The 19,797-nt window shown below is 41.4% G+C and overlaps 2 protein-coding genes across 3 annotated transcripts in view; one reads left to right on the forward strand and one right to left on the reverse strand.

Annotated features, from left to right (window-relative positions):
- The window catches only part of loxhd1a (lipoxygenase homology PLAT domains 1a), a gene marked incomplete at both ends in the record, with an annotated part of 62,305 nt that extends 57,451 nt beyond the window's left edge, over positions 1–4,854 (forward strand). Inside the window, 4 exons of the mRNA XM_079524014.1 lie at positions 227–397; positions 2,533–2,671; positions 3,970–4,125; positions 4,374–4,854. Of these exons, the coding sequence (XP_079380140.1) occupies positions 227–397; positions 2,533–2,671; positions 3,970–4,125; positions 4,374–4,854 (947 nt within the window). The remainder of the gene's footprint in view (positions 1–226; positions 398–2,532; positions 2,672–3,969; positions 4,126–4,373) is intronic.
- Positions 4,855–9,988: 5,134 nt separating this feature from the next.
- ark2ca (arkadia (RNF111) C-terminal like ring finger ubiquitin ligase 2Ca) overlaps positions 9,989–19,797 on the reverse strand; it is a 15,985-nt gene continuing 6,176 nt past the window's right edge. Inside the window, exons 2-8 of one of the 2 annotated variants that reach the window (XM_079523801.1) lie at positions 14,678–15,002; positions 14,153–14,278; positions 13,786–13,915; positions 13,544–13,648; positions 12,780–12,875; positions 11,606–11,709; positions 9,989–11,182 (exon numbers count right to left, since the gene is read on the reverse strand). In XM_079523801.1, the coding sequence (XP_079379927.1) occupies positions 11,065–11,182; positions 11,606–11,709; positions 12,780–12,875; positions 13,544–13,648; positions 13,786–13,915; positions 14,153–14,278; positions 14,678–15,002 (1,004 nt within the window). In that variant the 3' untranslated portion in view covers positions 9,989–11,064. Of the gene's footprint in view, positions 11,183–11,605; positions 11,710–12,779; positions 12,876–13,543; positions 13,649–13,785; positions 13,916–14,152; positions 14,279–14,659; positions 15,003–19,797 lie in introns of both variants that reach the window. The other variant, XM_079523802.1, reaches the window with a different exon arrangement.

Below are 19,797 nucleotides of genomic sequence, written 5' to 3' on the forward strand. Positions count from 1 at the left end.
TCTGGGAGATTGAACTGAGAACCTTGCGTTTCCCATCGAGGCGCCCTATGGCTACTCTACCCCTGAGCCACTGCCGCCCCATCACACCATCACACACCTTAACAAACATGTACATTATGTTTAGTAATGCGCGTCCCTTCTTAAATAAAATAACTTGAGGTAAATCAGAAAGTACGAGTGATGTGTTTGAATGTGACATTTGTATCATATGTGGTGTGATGAGCAGGTCCTGCTCCAGGGTGGCACCTTGAGTACATCGATGTCAAGGACGAGATCTTGGACAAAAACTTTCGATTCCCCAACGACCGCTGGCTGGCCAAGAACGACGATGATGGACAGATCATGAGGGACCTGCCCTGTGCGAACAATGATATCTTAGACCTCAATGAGAAGACCAGTAAGTCCACTCGTGTGCATCAAAGAACAGACATTTGGGTAACTGTCGTATTAATTCATACAGGAGTCAATTCTTGAAGTAGTATGTGCGACCCCTATAAAAATGGTCTTAGGACTTCGATGACAGGGGATAGGATAGGAGCTAGGTGATAGGAACTACAGTAGGTGCCTTAGCTGACTTCAAAGGCATCCTTTCTCAGATACTGTCCTGTATAACAAGCCAGAGCTGTCATCGTGCACGCACGCACGCACGCACGCACGCACGCACGCACGCACGCGCGCACACACACACACACACACACGCTACTGCTATACTGCTACCATATATAAAAATGAACAATTCTGTGGCATATCAAAATTCTTCTACATAGGTATTGGTAGGCCTATTGTTGAATCTTGTTTATGGGTAGCCTGGTTTAACCACTCCCCCTTGAAATCACATTGCATGCAATGTGATTTTCAAGCTTTCAGTACAACAGCTGGTGTTGCAACTCTAGATTCAACCCATTATGATATAGTATATTATAGTGTTGCAAAATGCAGCTAATGTATAAAGAACCTGTGTTCCAAATGGATCCAATGTAGTTATTATTCGTTACGTATTAATACTTTTCATTAGCATACGTATTTATAAAACCCACAGACACACCATATAACAATCCAAACCATAAAATTGTAGCCTATGTCTGAGTTATATTAAAGAAAAAAGTATATAACTCACCCAGTCAAGACGCCAACAGCAGGTTCCCCTCTGTCCAAAAGCTCTTACTGGATTCAGAGCTAAACCCTCAGAAATGTTCCCCGATCAAACTTTTATTCTTCAGATGTCTATACGTTTTCCAGCCCCACTACTCTGTGGTTTATCAATTTCTGATTATGGTTTAGTATTGGCCTTAAAAGAGTTATATTTCACAAACCACCACCAAACACTCTTTTTGATACCTAAAATGGAACCCCTGGTCCCCACACTTCCTGTGCTCTTAGGAAATGGTCACGTGACTGGGCTGTGCCATGACACTTTCATGGACACTTTCATCGGAGCCAAACTCACACCGGAAGTTCAATGAATACATGGCAGTGAATGGAGCCAGCTGGACCAACTCATAACAAATATTATTTCTGAACAATTGAGACCTTTGTCATATAATCGGTTCAGAATATAAATGAAGACATATCACAGGTTGTTTTCTAATCTCTTGCTTTTCGATGTGCACAGAGTGCACAGTATATCATTTTATCTGAGGATCTAGACAGCAGCAGGTATCGATTCTGGCTCTGAGGTATCGCAAGATTTGGCTGCCAGACAGGAAACGGTGGGAAGTCTCGCAATACTTGGTACGATTCAGAACGGTACTTTGTGCTCTTTAGATACCATACCTCTATAAACTTTACACAGTGTACACATCGAAAAGCAACACAGCAGACAATGATGTGTTATATCTTCTGTTGTTTTCCAGAAGCGATTGCTTTACAAAAGGTCTCAGTCATTCAGAAAAAGTGTTTGTTCATGAGCTGGTCACTGAGCTCTCATCGACTCCAGTGCATTCTGCCGAACTTCCGGGTGTAGTTTGGCTCCCATGAAAGTGTCATGGCGCAGCCCAGTCACGTGACCATGTCCTTTCCTTCTCAAAGCTTCCTTGTACTCTTATAAATGTTCCTGGTACCTCACTTCCTGGAACTATTGCTAAAATGTTTTTTTCCCACAGCTCCCCCTATGGTCAAACCTTGTCAACAGAAAATGAATGACATATTCAACTACACAAAACAAAACATTTCCCGTACACTACATACAAAAAATGTAAAAAGAACCACCGCTCATCCGCTGAAAAAAAGGGAAGCTCCGCACACTCAGATCTGAGCACAATCAATGTATTTATTTAGCAAGCTTTCGGTCTACTGACCTTCTTCCTGTACACTACATACATGTACATTTACTACATGTAAATATGGAGATAAAAGGTTTCTGCCCCAACAGCAAGGATATGAAAGCTGCAATATTGTAATCATGAACATGTAGCCTATAGTATAGCACACCGTATCATAACAGTGTTATCAGTTCTATTTTTACGATAGAACTGATAACACCCATTTCGTTAACATATATTTTCAATGTTTTGAATGTTTTCTCTATAAAAGAATACGAGATTATAGTCCTAACGGCAGACACAGATGACGCCGACACCAAAGAGAACGTTTGGATTGTACTTGAAGGAAGGAAGGGGCGATCAAAAGAATTAGTGATGGAGAATTCCTCAAAGAAGAAGCGGTTCTCACGGTAGGAGGCTCTTGAGTTTAGTTCACTGACATTTCTATGAACAAGGAGTGGAGGAGCTCTGCTAAGCCTAATTTACCATACAGTATAAACTCGACACACATTGTGAGCTTGTACGTCGCGGGATGAATCAGGCTTCATGCTCCGATTAGGTTCTTCTGGCATTTCAATACTTATTAATGACCTTCCAATGTACTTGGTCTTCAATCCATATTTCAATAGTATATACTTGGACATTTAGCTGCCAAGGGCTATAAAGATTGCATGGGTGACATGGTCATGGGACGACAATAGACGCTCTACCAGCTCACGTCGTGACGCGCTCTGAACTTGTAGATATGCTATTTTCGCTATTTGTCATAATATTATCAAAATATGATTCACCATATTATGAAGATATGTACTTGGTTTTAGATATTTTAGATTTTAGCAGTGAGCCCAGTGTCTCTGAAGTTACGGACACTGGGCTCACTTACTTCCTGGACTACGTGTTGTCTCAGTAAGACAGCCCTCTCCCTATCCACAAGGAGGAACAGTGCACCAAAGCATTATGGGAATTGTAGTCCAGGAAGGAAGTGAGCCCAGTGTCCATGACATCAGAGACACTGGGCTCACTGAAAAAAATCTAAAATATCTAAAACCACATATTACACACAAAGACCCTCAGGAAAGTGTTCTAAATCTTCTAAACGTCATTAACATATATATTTTTTGTAAAAAGGGTGAAGTATCCCTTTAAGGGGTTAACACATTGTCCTCCATAGGCTTATTCAGAGGTTACTCACAGTGACAGTCCAGCTTTTGTTGCTTTTCATGTCAGTATCTTGTGCAATGTTGTCACTCATGTTGACGGTCCGGCAATTTTGGCTTTTTTGCTTGTGCTGATTGGTCAGCAAAAGGAAAAAGGTACTCACATTTTCTACTTAAGTAAAAGTATCAATACTGCGATATAGAAATACTCTGGAATTCAAAATTTACTTTACTTTAGTATCGGCATCAAAAGGTACATAAAGTACCGTTTGAAGTCTTCAAAAGTATATATGTTTTTAAATAGCAGATCTACAAGCTCACAATGAGTCACGATTGTGTACCTCAAGAATACCTCAAAATTGTACTTACGTACAGTACTTAAGTAAATGTACTTAGTTACTTTCCACCACTGCTACCATATCCGCCCAAGCTTATATCAATCTTCTCTGTCCTTACAGTCCCTCCTCACCCACCACAAATAAACGCTTGGTATGAGATGCAATATGTTATCTTGGCATTAATCCGTAGGATTTGTTTATTGTTAATTTTAGGGGAAGTGTTGACAAGTTTGAGTTTTCCTCCAAAAATGTTGGTGATATCGCTGGAATCTGTCTGGGCCACATCCCCAAGGATGGGAAAAAAGTCAAAGGGGAGATGTCTTGGCATGTGGAGGAAGTCATGGTTCTAGAAAAGGAATTGGGCAACAGGTGAGATTTTTTTAATTGATCAACAGGTGAAAATGTAAACTGATTAACAGGTGATATTTTAAAATGTTAAGAGGTGATATTTAAAACTATGCATGCTCATTGGCTATGCCCAGCGCCATGTAAATATGAACTATTACAAATAATTCGTTTTTGTTTTGTTGACAAAGATATTTCCCTCAATATCATTACCATGACACCTTGGCATGTTTAATGATACCTTATTATTATTAATTTTCTTTCAACGCCAGGTATATAATGAGCATCAATGCCCTCATCCCTCTCTGTTCAAAGAAGGATGAATTCCAGACTTTTGAGTGCACAAAGACCATCGAGAGCTTTGCCAGTAAGGCTCGCAGCCTAGTGCCCGTCAAATATGAGATCATCGTCTGCACGGCGGATGAAAAGGGTGCAGGCACTGATGCCAATGTTTTCATCACAATTTATGGAACCAACGGAGAATCGGGATGTCGTCCTCTGCGACAGAAGTTCCGTAACTTGTTTGAACGTGAGCAGACCGACCGTTTCGTTGTGGAGATGCTGGAGATGGGAGACCTACTGAAGGTGCGAATGGAGCACGACGACTCTGGTGCGAGTCCTGGCTGGTTGCTGGATCGCGTGGAGGTCACCAACACAGCCAATGGCGTCACCACCATCTTCCTCTGTGGAAAGTGGTTGGATAGTAAGAGAGCCGATGGGGAGATCGTCCGGGTCCTGTTCCCAAAATACTAAGAAACATTCACGTGTTTAGAGCTAAAGGTTCCTCCGATTACGTTATTATTTTTTGTGACACTACATACTTTAATGACCAAAGAAATCCTGAATTGCACCAGCTAGGTTGATACCTCAGGAATTGCTTAGATGTTTTTATGTTCATTATTTTTTAGACCATGCTACATTCCATTGCAAGCTGAGAATGTGGCCTGCCTTGAAATACTTTAACAATATATACTTTAGTCAGGTAACATGAATGTGCCACTATTGTAATATCATCTCCAGTGATATTTGTTCCCAGCTGCTTTGTAATAATGGTATTTTTTATAATAGATGGAACTCTTTTGTAATGTGAAAAATGACAACTTGATACTTTTTTGCCAGGTTGCTTTGGTGGTTTAATACAAACATCCTGTAATGTTGTAATTATTTTGAGGGTTGAAACAGTTAATTGAAATAGTTGACTATAAAACAAAATATTTGAATAAAATAATGTTTTTTTTTAAAAGAATGTATTCTTTATAAATACAGCAAAATACCAAAAAATAGCAGCTGCAAGCTCCCACGTTATGAAAAAAATAAGTTGTCATATAGCATGTAGACCTGAATGAATGCATTTAGCTATTTAAATCCTATTTTGGATATATCATGTGTTTCAAAATTCTAATAAATTCTAATCATAACAAAATGTAAACCTACAGTTAGTGGCATTTTAGTATAGTTAAGTCAAAGTTGTACGATTTGTCACACACGTTACCGCAGTGAAATTTGTTCTCCGCATTTGACCCATCTTTTGCAGCGGTGAGCCGCCGCCAAGGAGCGGTGAGCTGCAGCCGTGCCGCGCTCGGGAATCATTTGATTAGTTGATTTGACCTTTGCCTGTGAACCCCTTGGAAGACCCTCAAGGACTCCTGGGGGCCCCCAGACCCCACTTTGAGAACCACTGCTATATATTAACTCAAGTCATACACTCATTTTAGTGAACAGATCAGACTGTAACATCAATTTTTATCCAATTTATTACAAAAAGAGCACATACAAAAGGATAATATTACAAGCCATGAAAAAAAATAATCAAACATAACAGTTTGGGTTTAGCAATGCAAATTTTAAAATCATTATTATTAGTAGTAATAAATAAAGTACAAAATTCCACCAAATGTGAATCTAACATTTACCCATAATATCCTCATCCAGTTCAACACACGCATAATCAATAACGAGCTATTGCTTTAATATTAACGATAAATAGTTCTATTTTGAGATAAATTATCCTATATTGAAAACCATTGCGCAGTCACAACTAAACAGCAGATTTTCATACGAAGATGGTGGCAGCCCTGTCACTGGCACTTTTTGGGATATTTTCTTCCGTTCTGTTTTTTTTTTCCTTCAGATTCAAGCAAGCAGCAGCACAAATGAATAATCTTCTGATTTGTTATATTCTTTGTATATATTTTCACCATATACTGTACTTATATATCATTGAGACTATATTGTTGAAACCTGAGAAAAACATGCATTTTTAGAAAGTTTGTGCTTTAAGATCCTCTTGTCTGCCCTTTGCTTTCAGTAGAGGATTGTGTGAAGAAGCAATGGATGGAGTCTAGAATGAATGGACGGTTAGAATCAAACCCTAATTAACCCATTTATTTCTTATTTTTTTCATAAATTAAAGCCTTTCTTCATCATACAAGTGTCGCACAAAACTAGTGACAATAGCAGATCTACGAGCGTGCTCGGCTATATTCACTATTTCAATCGTTTTTAAAACAATAATAGAAAGAGAAGGGTTTTGGACATCCATTTTTCTACCCGTTTATCAATAGGCCTCAGGTCTTAATGGGTTAATGCCTGATGTATACCTCATCATAAGATGGTGTCTTGCGTCGATAATAACCAACCTACAAGCTGCCAAGATGTGGCACGTGACGTGATCTTGTACATTGGCTATTTCCGGTGCGTGGCACCTTGTACGACAGACTATAAATTTGTTATATATTCAGAGACGAAAACAGAAACAGGAGAATATGGGGCACGGAAATATAGACGTAGTAGATGAAGAGAACAAAAGGAACTGAAAGAAAGTAATTATGTACTACACGGTGAAAAATGCCTCTTTGTAGTCAGAAATATTTCCACAATATTAACATTTTGATCAAAGTATAGAAAAACAACCTTGATAATGGTATGACAAATGCATTTTCACAAGTCAGACTGATTTTAATTTGTAACCGTGATTATAAAATATAATATATAAAGAAAATGTGACATGATGCATCACACTTTTTAGTTGAAATTTTTTGTTTTGGTGAGCAATACCGACAAAGTATACATATGGCTTAAGCAAAGGCACAACAATAGAATGAGGATGCTACCTTTGATTCAACAATTCTCGGGATTTCTTTCACCAATCAAGTCCTTCATTGGACATATATATGAACAATAAGGTGACCGTGTGATAACTTAACTATCGTCTCTGTCAGATGGAAGCAGATCTACCAAGCTCCAAACCTGCTACTTTTGATGCTTTTGTGTAACACTGTAATATGATCAAGGAGGGCATTAGTCTATGAAAAAAGAAAAAGTAAAAATATGGAGTCTGGAGATAAGAGTTTTCTGTCCGACAGCAATGCTATATTAATGGCTTAAATAATATGGAAATATCTCTTGACGTTAGACGTGAGGCACTTATACGAGATATCACACAAGAAATGTTGATGGTGAAAGCAGAAAACAACTTGACAGAGAGAGACAGAGACAGAAGGAACATCCTTCAGATTTGTCATTTTAAAAGTCAGCACATTATGAAAGGCAGAGAACTGTGATGGTGATAATAATATTGACTGATACTGCGTTATGCCAGTGAGAGGGTTCCCTTATTAAATCTATGAGTGCAAAACCAGACAGGAAGAATTGATACAAAAAAAAAAAGCAACGAACTCCGCTGTAGTTTGTTCACTAAGAGATCACAGCATAGAGGGGATTGGAGAAATTGCATTCAAAGGAATGTAACCAATATCCACAACAGCACCAGAGAGAGAGAGAGAGAGAGAGAGAGAGAGAGAGAGAGAGAGAGAGAGAGAGCGAGCGAGAGCAAGAGCGAGAGAAAGAAAGAACTAACGAACGAACGTACTGGTGAGACAGACAAAGACGGAGACAGAGATAGCAGGCTCAGTATCATAGCCCAGGACAGTAAAGCGTGATTTACACTTAGTTGTATCCTGGTGTGGCGTGCCTAAAATAGCAGATCTTCAAGCTTTCAGTGTGTGGCACCGCGTTGCAATGTGAGCTATTAGATCTGCTGTTGTTGGCACGCCACACTGGGATAAAACTGAGAACAAATCAGGACAGTAAACATCACACAGCCGGCTCAGGCAGATCAAACAGCAGGTTTTTTTTTTTGCTTTTTCAATTTTCAACATTAGTCTTCAGAAAAATACAACTGCATGCAAAGCATTCCCATTTAAAACAATGCAAAAATGAGGTAACAGTTTCTTTTTTTCTCCCAATTTTTTTTTTTGTGTTATTTCTAAATAAATAAATATGATTCAATTGCAAAAAGGAAAACTATATAAAATTAAATATGCACCCACAATATCTACAGTTAGTAATAAATTATGATTGTTAAATACTTAAGGCATCTCAACTGACAACACCCTGTGTAAACTATCAAAACGTCCCACAAACAACTCCACTACAGCAGGAGGCAGTGTCAACACTGGCAGTGCACAAGACAGCAAGATGGCCGGTCTTAATTCATCCTTGCTAATTGATCCCTTGGCCCACGTGCCTTTGGAGTTAGTCCCAATCGTTTTTTGTTTTGTTTTTTGTTTTCCCCCATTTCAGTGCATAGGACAGTTAGGGTCCTAAAGGAATCTCTCAACACAAATCTGTGATATTGAAAAGATGGAAAATAGGGCATAAAAGGTCAAACAATTGCAAGAAAGCGCAAATATTGTTATTGAACGTCAAGGAAATCAGTTTGTTATCAGTCTAAAAGATGCTTTCCTGGCATAAAGATTGTGCTCCATCAAGTCTATATACACTGTGAGAGAGATACTGCCTCCGTCGTACAACATTCTACATTGTTGATCTATCAATACAGCATAGCAACCAGCATAGCAACCATGGGGGAGATCCGTCACACAACAAACACTAGGTGAATACACAAGCTCCTCACTCTGATTCAAACACTGCGTGTTTCTATACATAAACATACTGAAACCAACGCAAATGCAATACCAAAGAAAAACATTTGTTGCTATATCTATCATCACATGTGCTTAATTGTTCTTTAGGCAATAAGGTAAACATCACAACAGGACTCATCGTCGTTGCCACCAAGAGGACAGGATGAACACACGCTACAAGTCAGCAATACAGCCACACAGACATCGTGCTCGAATTTAAGTTTGTTCGTTAGCATCGAGGAGATAGTCGCAGGCTCAGGTTAAAGCCTAATTTAAACTGTGTCGTACGTCAGTGTCGCGGAGCGTTGCGTTTTTTTGTTGTTGTAAATATGTTGTTTTTCGATAGCGACACTGTCGTCAACAAGTAAGTAAAAAAGCTACGTATAAATTAGGCTTAATTAAGTCATGCACAGACAACCGTGCACCTTCCTTAGTTTAAAGGAATGGTACAGAAGCCAACAGCCCATGTCTACAATGAAACATGCATTTACTACATTTTTCAGCCAGAGCACTTATGTCAGTCAGGACAGCATCTATAGCCTCCTTTAGCCTTACCGTACCCTGTTACTGTAGTGAATGATGGGGATGGGCCCTTAAAATAGTTCATACTGTATAATACATTTTCCTTTTTTTTTGTCCTTATTTGGCTTTGGATTATATAAATTCATGTAATTAATCTGGCCACAAAAACTTCTAGAATGATGCCTTGACACACACTTCAATTCATACTTAAGGATTTGTTGCACACACCCACACTTTAGTATACTCTATACATCTACACAGTGGGGCAGTGTGCACAGGCGGTACATGCGTGCACGTGTGCACTCGCGAGCGCGCGCGCACACGCGCATACACGCATACACACACACACACACAAACGCACGCACGCACGCACCAGTGAATCAGGTCAAGCTACGCTATGGTGAAATGTATTTTGGTAAAACACTTTTTACCTGCGTATTTTAACTTTGAACACGAAAACTTGATCCCTGGCTCTCACAGCAGTGAAGGAGACCTTTTTCACGTGACACCACAATTTCAAATGTGAACAATTGTGTTGCAAAAAGACTACAAGCTGGGTGCAATTGAACTGGACACTCAGCTAGTGCTCTCCTCTATAAAGTGGGACCACTGAATATCACTTGTTGGACACTGCTACTGTTACTATAACTACTACTACTACTACCACCATGAATGATCTGGAGACACATATGGCAGCAGGCCATTTAGTTCCTATCAACCACATTAACCCTGGTGGTGTCCCTATTTTGGGCATGTCGTTACATGGCAACAATTCTCAAAAAAACAGCCTGTGCCTATATGTGTATACCATCAAAAATAGCGGATCAACAAGTTTGCTACGTGCCACAATGCACCGCGTTTCGAGCTTGTAGATATATGTAGTTATTTTCGCTGCATGCCGGTGTCAGGCTTAAAATACATGATGTCACCAGTGCGTGTGAGGAGAGGAATAGAGAGAGGGCGAGAGAAGGCATCTGGCTGGAGGTGGGGTTACGTGTTCTCCACGCTCAGAGTTTGAAATCATGGCTTTTTAAGAACATGCTACACTGCCCAGGCTGCCTACAACAGTACAACACTACACTAACAACACCCCACTTATAACAAGCAAGCTACGAGTAAGCCCAGTGTACATATGTTGTATGCATGTATAGTCCTCATTGTACTCTGTGTGTGTGTGTGTGTGTGCGTGTGCGTGTGCGTGTGTGTGTGTGTGTGTGCGCGCCTGTGTGTGTGTGTGTGTGTATGTTTGCATAATGTGTTCATGTTTTGAGGGGATGTGCTTCTATATCGGGAGAATTTCCAGCAGCCTCTTATTACATAAAGTTAACAATCCTGGCTTGGCTCAGTAAGCATGAGTCAGAGTGAGTGGTCATGTGATCGTGCGATCATGTCATGTGACATCTGGAGACATTTTGGCAAAGCACCCAGTGAGGGGGAGGGGCCAGCAGACCATGTGGAACGGAACATTGGAACCACGGTGGGGTGATTGACATGTGGGATTTCGGGCGGGTCATCAGCTGTCAGGGTTCAGCTGTGTCTCGATGTCAACGCGGCATATGGGACACTTCCTGCTGGTGACCAGCCACTGGTCCACACAGCCCTGGTGGAAGAGATGCATGCAGGGAAGTCTCCTGAGAGAGAGAGAGAGAGAGAGAGAGAGAGAGAGAGAGCGAGAGAGAGAGAGAGAGAGAGAGAGAGAGAGAGAGAGAGAGAGAGAGAGAGCGCATATTGTAACACCTCTAGTCTCAGCTGTCTTGAGGGGGTCTGGGAATGCTGGCGTTACATCAGCTGTCCGAGGAGGGGTCTATCTCCACATTTTAAATTTATAAGCAATATATCATCCCAAGCTGATGTATCGGCCAGGCTCTAGACTAGGCCTACACTACAGGCATGCTATCATGAATAGGATACAGGGGAAGAGTAAAGCCCAAACCGCACCAATGCAACACCTTGTGACAAAACAGTTTTAAGGTCAACCACACTAACTCCTTGCATGGCGAAACATTGGTGCGGTTTAGGCTTAAGAGACCATTCCAGTGAAAATGTCGTCTCACCTGACGTCCTCTGCGTCCTCCAGCATGGACAGGCAGATGGTACATTTCTCATCCACGTCCGTCTCCTCCTCGTCTTCTCTGACCTTCAAGTCCAGGGGCTTTCTCTGAGGGCCAATCGGAATGCACAAAAAGAGAATATTTGGGTTAAACCATAGAGCTATAATATATCTAGAGAACGGATTGGGGAGCGACAGCCCCGCCCCCTGCTATTCACTTCAATGGAAGTTGCTCAGTGGCGTTTTGAAGCACCTGGAAGAACGACGAAGTCTTCCGGGTAGTACCCCTCGAGCGTTGATATGATTGGTTGGCTCCCATCATAGTACCCCTCACGCTGTTCTTGTGTACGCCCTACGTCACGATTCAGTCATAAATTGAACATGGGCCCAGCCTGCCTGCAGTACCAGGTTTTGACCAGTAGGGAGAAGACTTCAATGTTGCCCAGCCAAGCTTGGGTCAAACAGTGTATTATTAGAACGCTGGTTCTCTTTTCCTCTATAATTTGTATCCCACGATTTTGTAACCCATATTTCAGTGTCCAAGTCGCTCCTTCACACCTGACAGGGGGGAGTTTCCCCGGTTGGATGTAGCAGGTGGAAGGAACACGTTATTCCAACCAGTTCCTTTCCCCTCCATCAGGCGCCCCGGCTGGCCAGGGGGAGGCAGTTTAGAGACCAGGATTACTGCATCTTTTTTGTGAGGGTACCTACCCTAGGGGACACGGGGAGAACATGCAAACTCCACACAGAACACTGGTTCTCAATAGCCCCTTTTCCACCAGGGTTGAACCAGTTCAGTTCTTCTTTTCCCGCCTAATATTGAACCAGTTCAGATTTTTTCCACTGAAAATGAATTGGTTCAGAACCCTACAAGTTGGTTTGGAACTGGAACCAAAAAATGGCCGCCAGTTCCGTGAAATCACCAAGGTTCCAAGAATCTAGAACAGAACCAGTTCTAGAACCAAAGTTGTTTTGGTGGAAAAGGGACCATCATCAATGTGCGGTTTCGGGGAACTCCAGGGGCTCCACTGGGGGCTTTCCAGGGGGTCCCCAGCTAAATGATTAATAGTCACGAATAGAAACCAAAGCAAATGGACCGTTACAGGTCTGTAACTCAGAGCGTGTACAAATTGGTTCCATTTGTACACTCTCAGTCTTAATCACATTTTACAATCTACCTTTTTGTACTTGTGTGGAAAGGTGAATCTTTCTATGGTTGTCTGGACGGCTCCTCTGCTCACACTTCCCAGACGATCTTCAAGTTGCAGCAGCTCCTGGGTCAATTCAAGAAATAGAACATTGCATAAATATGATGTGATACTATAGACAAAAGTACAACATTCTAACAACAAGTCTTCAGACACTGCTTTGTATTATTGGAGCCAAATGTACAACTTCAAGTCATCTAAATAAGTGATTCTTAAAGTGGCATCTAGGGACCCCAGGAGTCTTTGAGGGGGCTCCAGGTGGTCCCAAGGTAAATGTGTTAATACAGCATCACAATCATTTCAACCCCCTTATGGCTCACAGCCAACATATACTGCTATGTTTGAACATCTTCAAAAATATCAAAAATGTTTGTTAGATATATATATATTTTTTAACATAAATCTTCTCTTCTGGGTGTGCATGGGGCGGCAATGGCTCAGGGGTAGAGTGGCCGTTAGAGCGTCCGGAACAGTGAGGTTCCCAGTTACATCCCGGGCTCCCCCAGAGTTAGTGTCGAGGTGTCCTTGAGGAGCTGAACCCCTAATTGTTCCCGATGTGCAGGTTGGTGCCTTGCAGTTGCATGGTTCCAACCGCCATTGGTGTATATGAATGTGTGGGTGATTGTAATGCACAATCTAAAGCGCTTTGGAAAAAAGTGCCATATAAATGCACCATTTACCATTTAGAACCACTGATCTAAATTGGATCAAACTACAACAGCTTGTTGGTCTACCTCATAGGTTTCCCGGACAGCAGTGGCGTGCCGTGAAGGGTTTATGCCCTGTAGTGCCAGAAGGTGGAGCTGTGGGTACGGGTAGTTTCTGATCTCATGTACAACCTGGCAAGGACAAGAGAATGACACAATTATTCTACTATGTCAACCAAGCCCCTTAAAGGGCTAGTTCACCCTCAAAATGACTTGTTTTCTATCAATTACCCTGTGCGCGTGAAGCCTTGAATTGCCTTGAAACATACCACTTGTGCAGACGATGTGTTCCTGGGGAAGTGGTGCAGTCTAGGAGAGGCCAGGTAATGTTGGTAATGCTGTGGAAGCTGCTGTAGTTGGTACTGGTGGTGAGGGAGGTTAGTGTCCACACTGAGATCCCTGGAGATACACATCACATCAAATCAATGCCAACAGTGAACACCCGTTCTAGCAGGCAGGCAGGCAGACAGACAGACAGACAGACAGACAGACAGACAGACAGACAGACAGACAGACAGACAGACAGACAGACAGACAGACAGACAGACAGACAGACAGACAGACAGACAGACAGACAGACAGACAGACAGAGATGCGGAGGGAGGGGCAACTATTTGATCTGTAACAGTGACTGACCAGTCTGTGCCTTCAGCCAGGTAGCGGGGCTGCTGCGTTAACGGCTGTGGAACATGGAGCCCTGGAGGGAACTCATAGCCTGAGCGTAGCCGATGAGCATTCAGAGGAACACGCTCCTGGGTTCTCCTGTGTAGAGCAAAGAATTTCATTAACCACTTAATACCAAACTTTGACCACCAGGGTCCTCTATACTTGGGCTACTGATTTTGTCATTGTCACTCCACAGTCTAAACCAAGGGCTCCATTTTCATCCATGCTAAAGTTTAGCATGGACGAAAATGGAGCCCTTGGATAAGGGGTTTAGCCTAAACCCCTTATCCCTAAACTACTTTGCCTTTTTTACGATTTTGAAAATAATCTACATCGACACGTAGATTGGCTATTTTAACTATTCAAAAATGTTTTTCAAAATAGTAAAAAAGGCAAAGTAGTTTAGGGATAAGGGTTTAGCATGGATGAAAATAAAGCCCCAAATATCTTCGCCCAAAACCACACACACACACACACACACACACACACACACACCTGGACTGCGGGAGGATCCTGCGCTGCTGCGCCTCAAGCAGTTGCTGCTGGATGAGGTATTGCTGGTGTAAGGCCTGAGGTAGGAATGGAGGCCCCGCCGGTACATCCTGGAACTGGGAGGCGGCCGGCAGGGCCGCGAGGGACGGGTGGTGCGCCGGGGGCAGGTGGGGGGGCAGGGCTGTCTGGGGGGCGGGAGGCTGCTGGTTGGCGGCGGCGTGTCCCAAGGAGAAGTCGGCCGAGATGGACGCTTGCTGTGGAGCGGCCTGCAGGTGAAAGTGTCGGCAGGAGGTAGCATGGCTGTGTTGATGCCTGGTGAAGTGAGCTCCTATACATGCACAGGACATAAACACAAGCAGTGAGAATTAAGACCACACAGACAATGATATAATATGCAATATTAAGTGAGTCATTACATTCATGAAGCCTAAACGATGCAGACAAAACTACACAATAGATGTACCTCGAGCTCGCTCTCTCTCTCTCACACACACACACACACACACACACACACACACACACACACACACACACACACACACACACACACACACACACACACACACACATTAAATACAAACCATTAACCACTTTCATCCCGGCGTCCCTATTTTGGGCATGTCATTATAAGGGAGATCTTCCATATAGCCGAGCTTAAAACATGTCTCAATGTGATGTGTTTTAGCTTGTAGATCTGATATTTTTCGCCAGTATTCACATACTACTGTAGGCCTACACTGTACATTGCACAATAGAGTACAGAACAGAAAGAGAGGAGTGACCTCAAACAGGAATTGGGTTCACAAGACAGATGAAGCGGCAGATGGACAAAATCACAAAGACCCCTATGGAGCAACACTAAATGCCAAGATGGTCTTCCTCATGGGTCAGTGGAGACACAGACAGAGCTCCGCTACACGCAGCACGAGTCCAACAAGATCTCCAGAGCACAAAGGATTGGCTTGTTTTGTCTGTGGCTGGTCAATCAAATAGATTTTGTTGTAGTTAGTAGGCAACAGAACACACATCTTTCTACTCTGGCATTTTTAACATTTCTACTGAAAACATGAATATTATGTTGGCGACGTATAATATACCAAGCTCATGTGCACGTTGTACATACTACATACTGTATTATTATTTATTGATGTTTTATTTTATTGTTTTCAATTTTATTGTCCTGTCAGTCAACTCTTTTTTTGCTCTTTTTGTTCACCCTTTCTTCTTTGTTCTTCATTATTATTACCGCATTACTGCATTGCCTGAACGACAAAATAAAGGTTTTACTCTTGTGTACCTGTACACAAGATGTAACAATAAAACTCAACCTTGAACTTTCTTGCTTGGCCCGGATTATGCGTGTTGTATGACCTGTATAAAAAGTGCAAACGGTATATTAATCCATTAAAACTGGGAAAGTGAAACATTTGAAATAATGTCGAATTACGAAAAAGTGAAAGAACTACTGATTTAGAGGGCATTTGCAGATCGGCCTCGTGTCAGTATTACAGTAGCCTATTAAACATGATATTACGGTATACATGTAGGCTTGGTGATGTCACGTTATCAGGCAGATATTGTTTATCCAGTGCTGCAGACTGGGTGAGGACAGGTCTGTCTTGTTGTCCTCTCTCGAAAGAACAGAAGACTATAGTAATCTCGCTGAATCAGCATACTGCTGGCTCAAAGCCAAATAATCAATATCCATTACTAAGCCTGGGAGGGAGCACGGAAGACTGGAAGAAATGAGGAGAAGAGCTGGATCGGAGGAAAGCAGCTGCTTTCCTTAAAGGGTAAGACCACTTTTGTAGAGGTTTGGGTTGTGTAGTTACCTTGCCATGATGTAACTCCAAATGTGGACAAGAAATCAAAAATAATTTCTCCAGTGATTAGAAATTGATAATTCAAAATATGCTCCTCATTGACTTACATTGTACGCTGAAACAGCTCTCAAAGTCACTCTTTTAGTATGTAAACAAACACAAACAAAGTTGTTTCAGACAATATAGAGCAACACCAAAACTCATGTGGTTTTATTTCTTCATAAAAATGGTAACTTCCTGTTGATTTTACTATATGAAGATCTGGATCCGGATCCATGGATCCAGTCCGGGTTTTCTTCTGAATAAAAATTGACAAATCAACAGGAAGTTAACATTTTTATGAAGAAATAAAACCACATGAGTTTTGGTGTTGCTCTATATTGTCTGAAACAACTTTGTTTGTGTTTGTTTACGTACTAAAAGAGTGACTTTGAGAGCTGTTTCAGCGTACAATGTAAGTCAATGAGGAGCATATTTTGAATTATCAATTTCTAATCACTGGAGAAATTATTTTTGATTTCTTGTCCACATTTGGAGTTACATCATGGCAAGGTAACTACACAACCCAAACCTCTACAAAAGTGGTCTTACCCTTTAAGCCTTATAGTGTATACTTTGTTGTATGATAAATCAGCTACTATATTTGAAAATGAGAAAATATAGAGGAAAGTGGTACCACTTTTAGTCTGGTGTCCATATTTTGGGAATGTCATAGGCAAAAACAAAAAAAGAAAAGTCACAAATTGTCAAAAATATTTAATATGGGCTTGCCAGTAAGCCTATATGGCCATCCGACAGGGGGAAGACTCCAGCCTGTCGGGGATGGGATGGGACGGGAAGACAAGTAGACCATGGACCATGGACCATGTCAAAGGCAAAGGAGCCCTACCAATATAATAGCCTGCGTAGTGGGTACATAATCCAAGTTTTTGTCGTCTCCGCCAGGCCAAAGGCTCATGGTGGTGCTATAACATGGCCGATTCACGTTTTTACCTATAATTGCACCGATCTGCGTGAAACTGTGCACACACTCCCTAGGGACCAAGGACAAATCCCTGACGTGCAATATTCAGATCACAGTGCAGTGCAGTGAGTTTTTTAATATTACTCCTACAAATTTTGTCCAAACATTACGCTAGTGATCAAGACTGATCTGTCAGATTTTTCATTCATCATGATTGATGTATTGCGAACATTGCTGGCCCACAATAACCTACCTGACCTGGTTGAGACCTGTGCTCCATCAGCTAAGAGGAGCACTTTTTTCTAGTCTGACTTGACATCTTTGACAAAAATATAGTAGACAGAATTATTGACAGATTTAAATAATAAATACATTCATAGAATGTACAAGACAACTAAAATAACAAAGACAACATGGGATATATATGGAACCTGATACAACTTTGTGTAGCTTCTGTAATAACCGTAGAAAAGCAATTGCACTGATATCATATTTGTGTACTACACATTGTTTACAATCTTGTGAACCATACACATTTTAACATGTTCTAGTACTACTACTCTCTCCTCCATACTGAGCCACTTGATGAGCTTGTAGAAGATGTGTTCGGTGATAGTTTAAGGATCTACCTAGCCAATTATGTTTAAAGATTTTTAGGGAGTGTTCCAGGATGTGCAGGCATATTCCAAATGTCATTGAACAACGGCCCCTGCCAATATTTCAAGAGCAAACGTGGATATTCATTATTCTGGCAAGAAATTGTTTCTTTTTTATTTACCTTTGAGTGCCCTTTTAGTGCCCAACTGCCATACTCTCTCCAGATTGTTGATTGTCGAATATGCAGTCTGAGTAGGCTAAGTAACTGCTTCCTTGGTTCAAAGTCATCTACTAGCACTCTGAACCCATGGCAGCAGACTTCTTTTTGACCCAAAGAATATAGACAAGATAGAGACAACTTATTGTCTGATAAACAGATGTTCATGGAGCTCTATACTGTATGAACATTTTAAAATTGTTCGACTGGCTGATCTACACACGATGTGAGCTTGTAGATCAGCTATTTCACATTTTTCAAAATTGTGGGGAAAAAAAGGCAAAGAAGTTTAGGGATAAGAAAATAGGCCCTTAAATACTTTTCAGATCACAGGTCGATCACACAAGGCAAACACTTTTGGGGACAGACCGCAGCTACCACCTCAAGGGGGACTACAGTAGCCCCTCAACACAGACGGGACCAGTCAGGCGAGTGATCTGTCCTCACTGTGGAGGTGACATCCTGGTTCCAAAATCCACAGCCCGTGTCATCATGCATGAAGATGCCATGTGCCATGTACTGTAGCTACATCCAAGACTGAAGCAAAGACTCCTTCATACTGTATGCTGAAGTTAATAAAAGGAAACATAATATGTCAATATAAAATGTGATGATTAAAACATCACAATTTGTAACATTACAACAACAGAAATCGCTTACAATTTGAGGGAGTTTTGAGTACTTGAATATACTGGGATTTGTTCATGCAATCCTTAAATTCTCACTTTAAAAATATGCCATTTCACTATATAAGCGGGCGATACGCACGGTACATCTTAAAATGTTATTACAATTTGTGGACCAAATATCAATGTGCTGACATTGTCATGTTTTCTCTAAACATCCTAAATGTTTTGTCTTCATTTACTGAAAGAATATGTGAATATAGCCTACTTGGTCTACTTCTACAAATGAATAACGTTGAAGCGTAAGTTGATGCTGAATTACTTTTAAGGTATTGAATGGGTAAAAAAAAGTTAAATATTCTATTTTCACTATCTCTAATCATAATTCATATTACTAGTCAGTCATACTCTACAGCAGTCTTGCTGCCAACATTGTTTTTCACTGGACATAGCCCTGGGGAACATAAACCCAGTGACACTTGGTGTGAGCTGTGGAGTGAACCCACAATGTTTGGCTGAACAATTGGCAGATTGGCAGATTTATGGGTTGAATGGTCCAGAGGGAAATAATTTCAAAGCACATTCACCCACTTCTGAGGGCAGATTAAATGTCACGGTAGTATTAAAGCAGTGAGTGAACCCAGTACGGGTGAGCGTAACCCATAACTTGTTCTCGATTTAAACTATTAATATTCCATAACACTGCAGTGCTCCTGACAGCAGCCATGACATGTTTACTAACGATACCTCTGCCTTGAGTGTGAGTTAACTGAAAATACCATATCTACAACACGTTGAGTGCTTTAGATCTGCCATTTTCTGTGTAGGCGACAACTAATCAGGCTTAAATCTCCTGACTGTTGCAGATCTGTCCACATGCATGTGCCTCTTCACAG

This window comes from Electrona antarctica (assembly GCF_951216825.1).
Source record: "Electrona antarctica genome assembly, chromosome: 16".
In the NCBI taxonomy this organism is placed as follows: domain Eukaryota; kingdom Metazoa; phylum Chordata; class Actinopteri; order Myctophiformes; family Myctophidae; genus Electrona; species Electrona antarctica.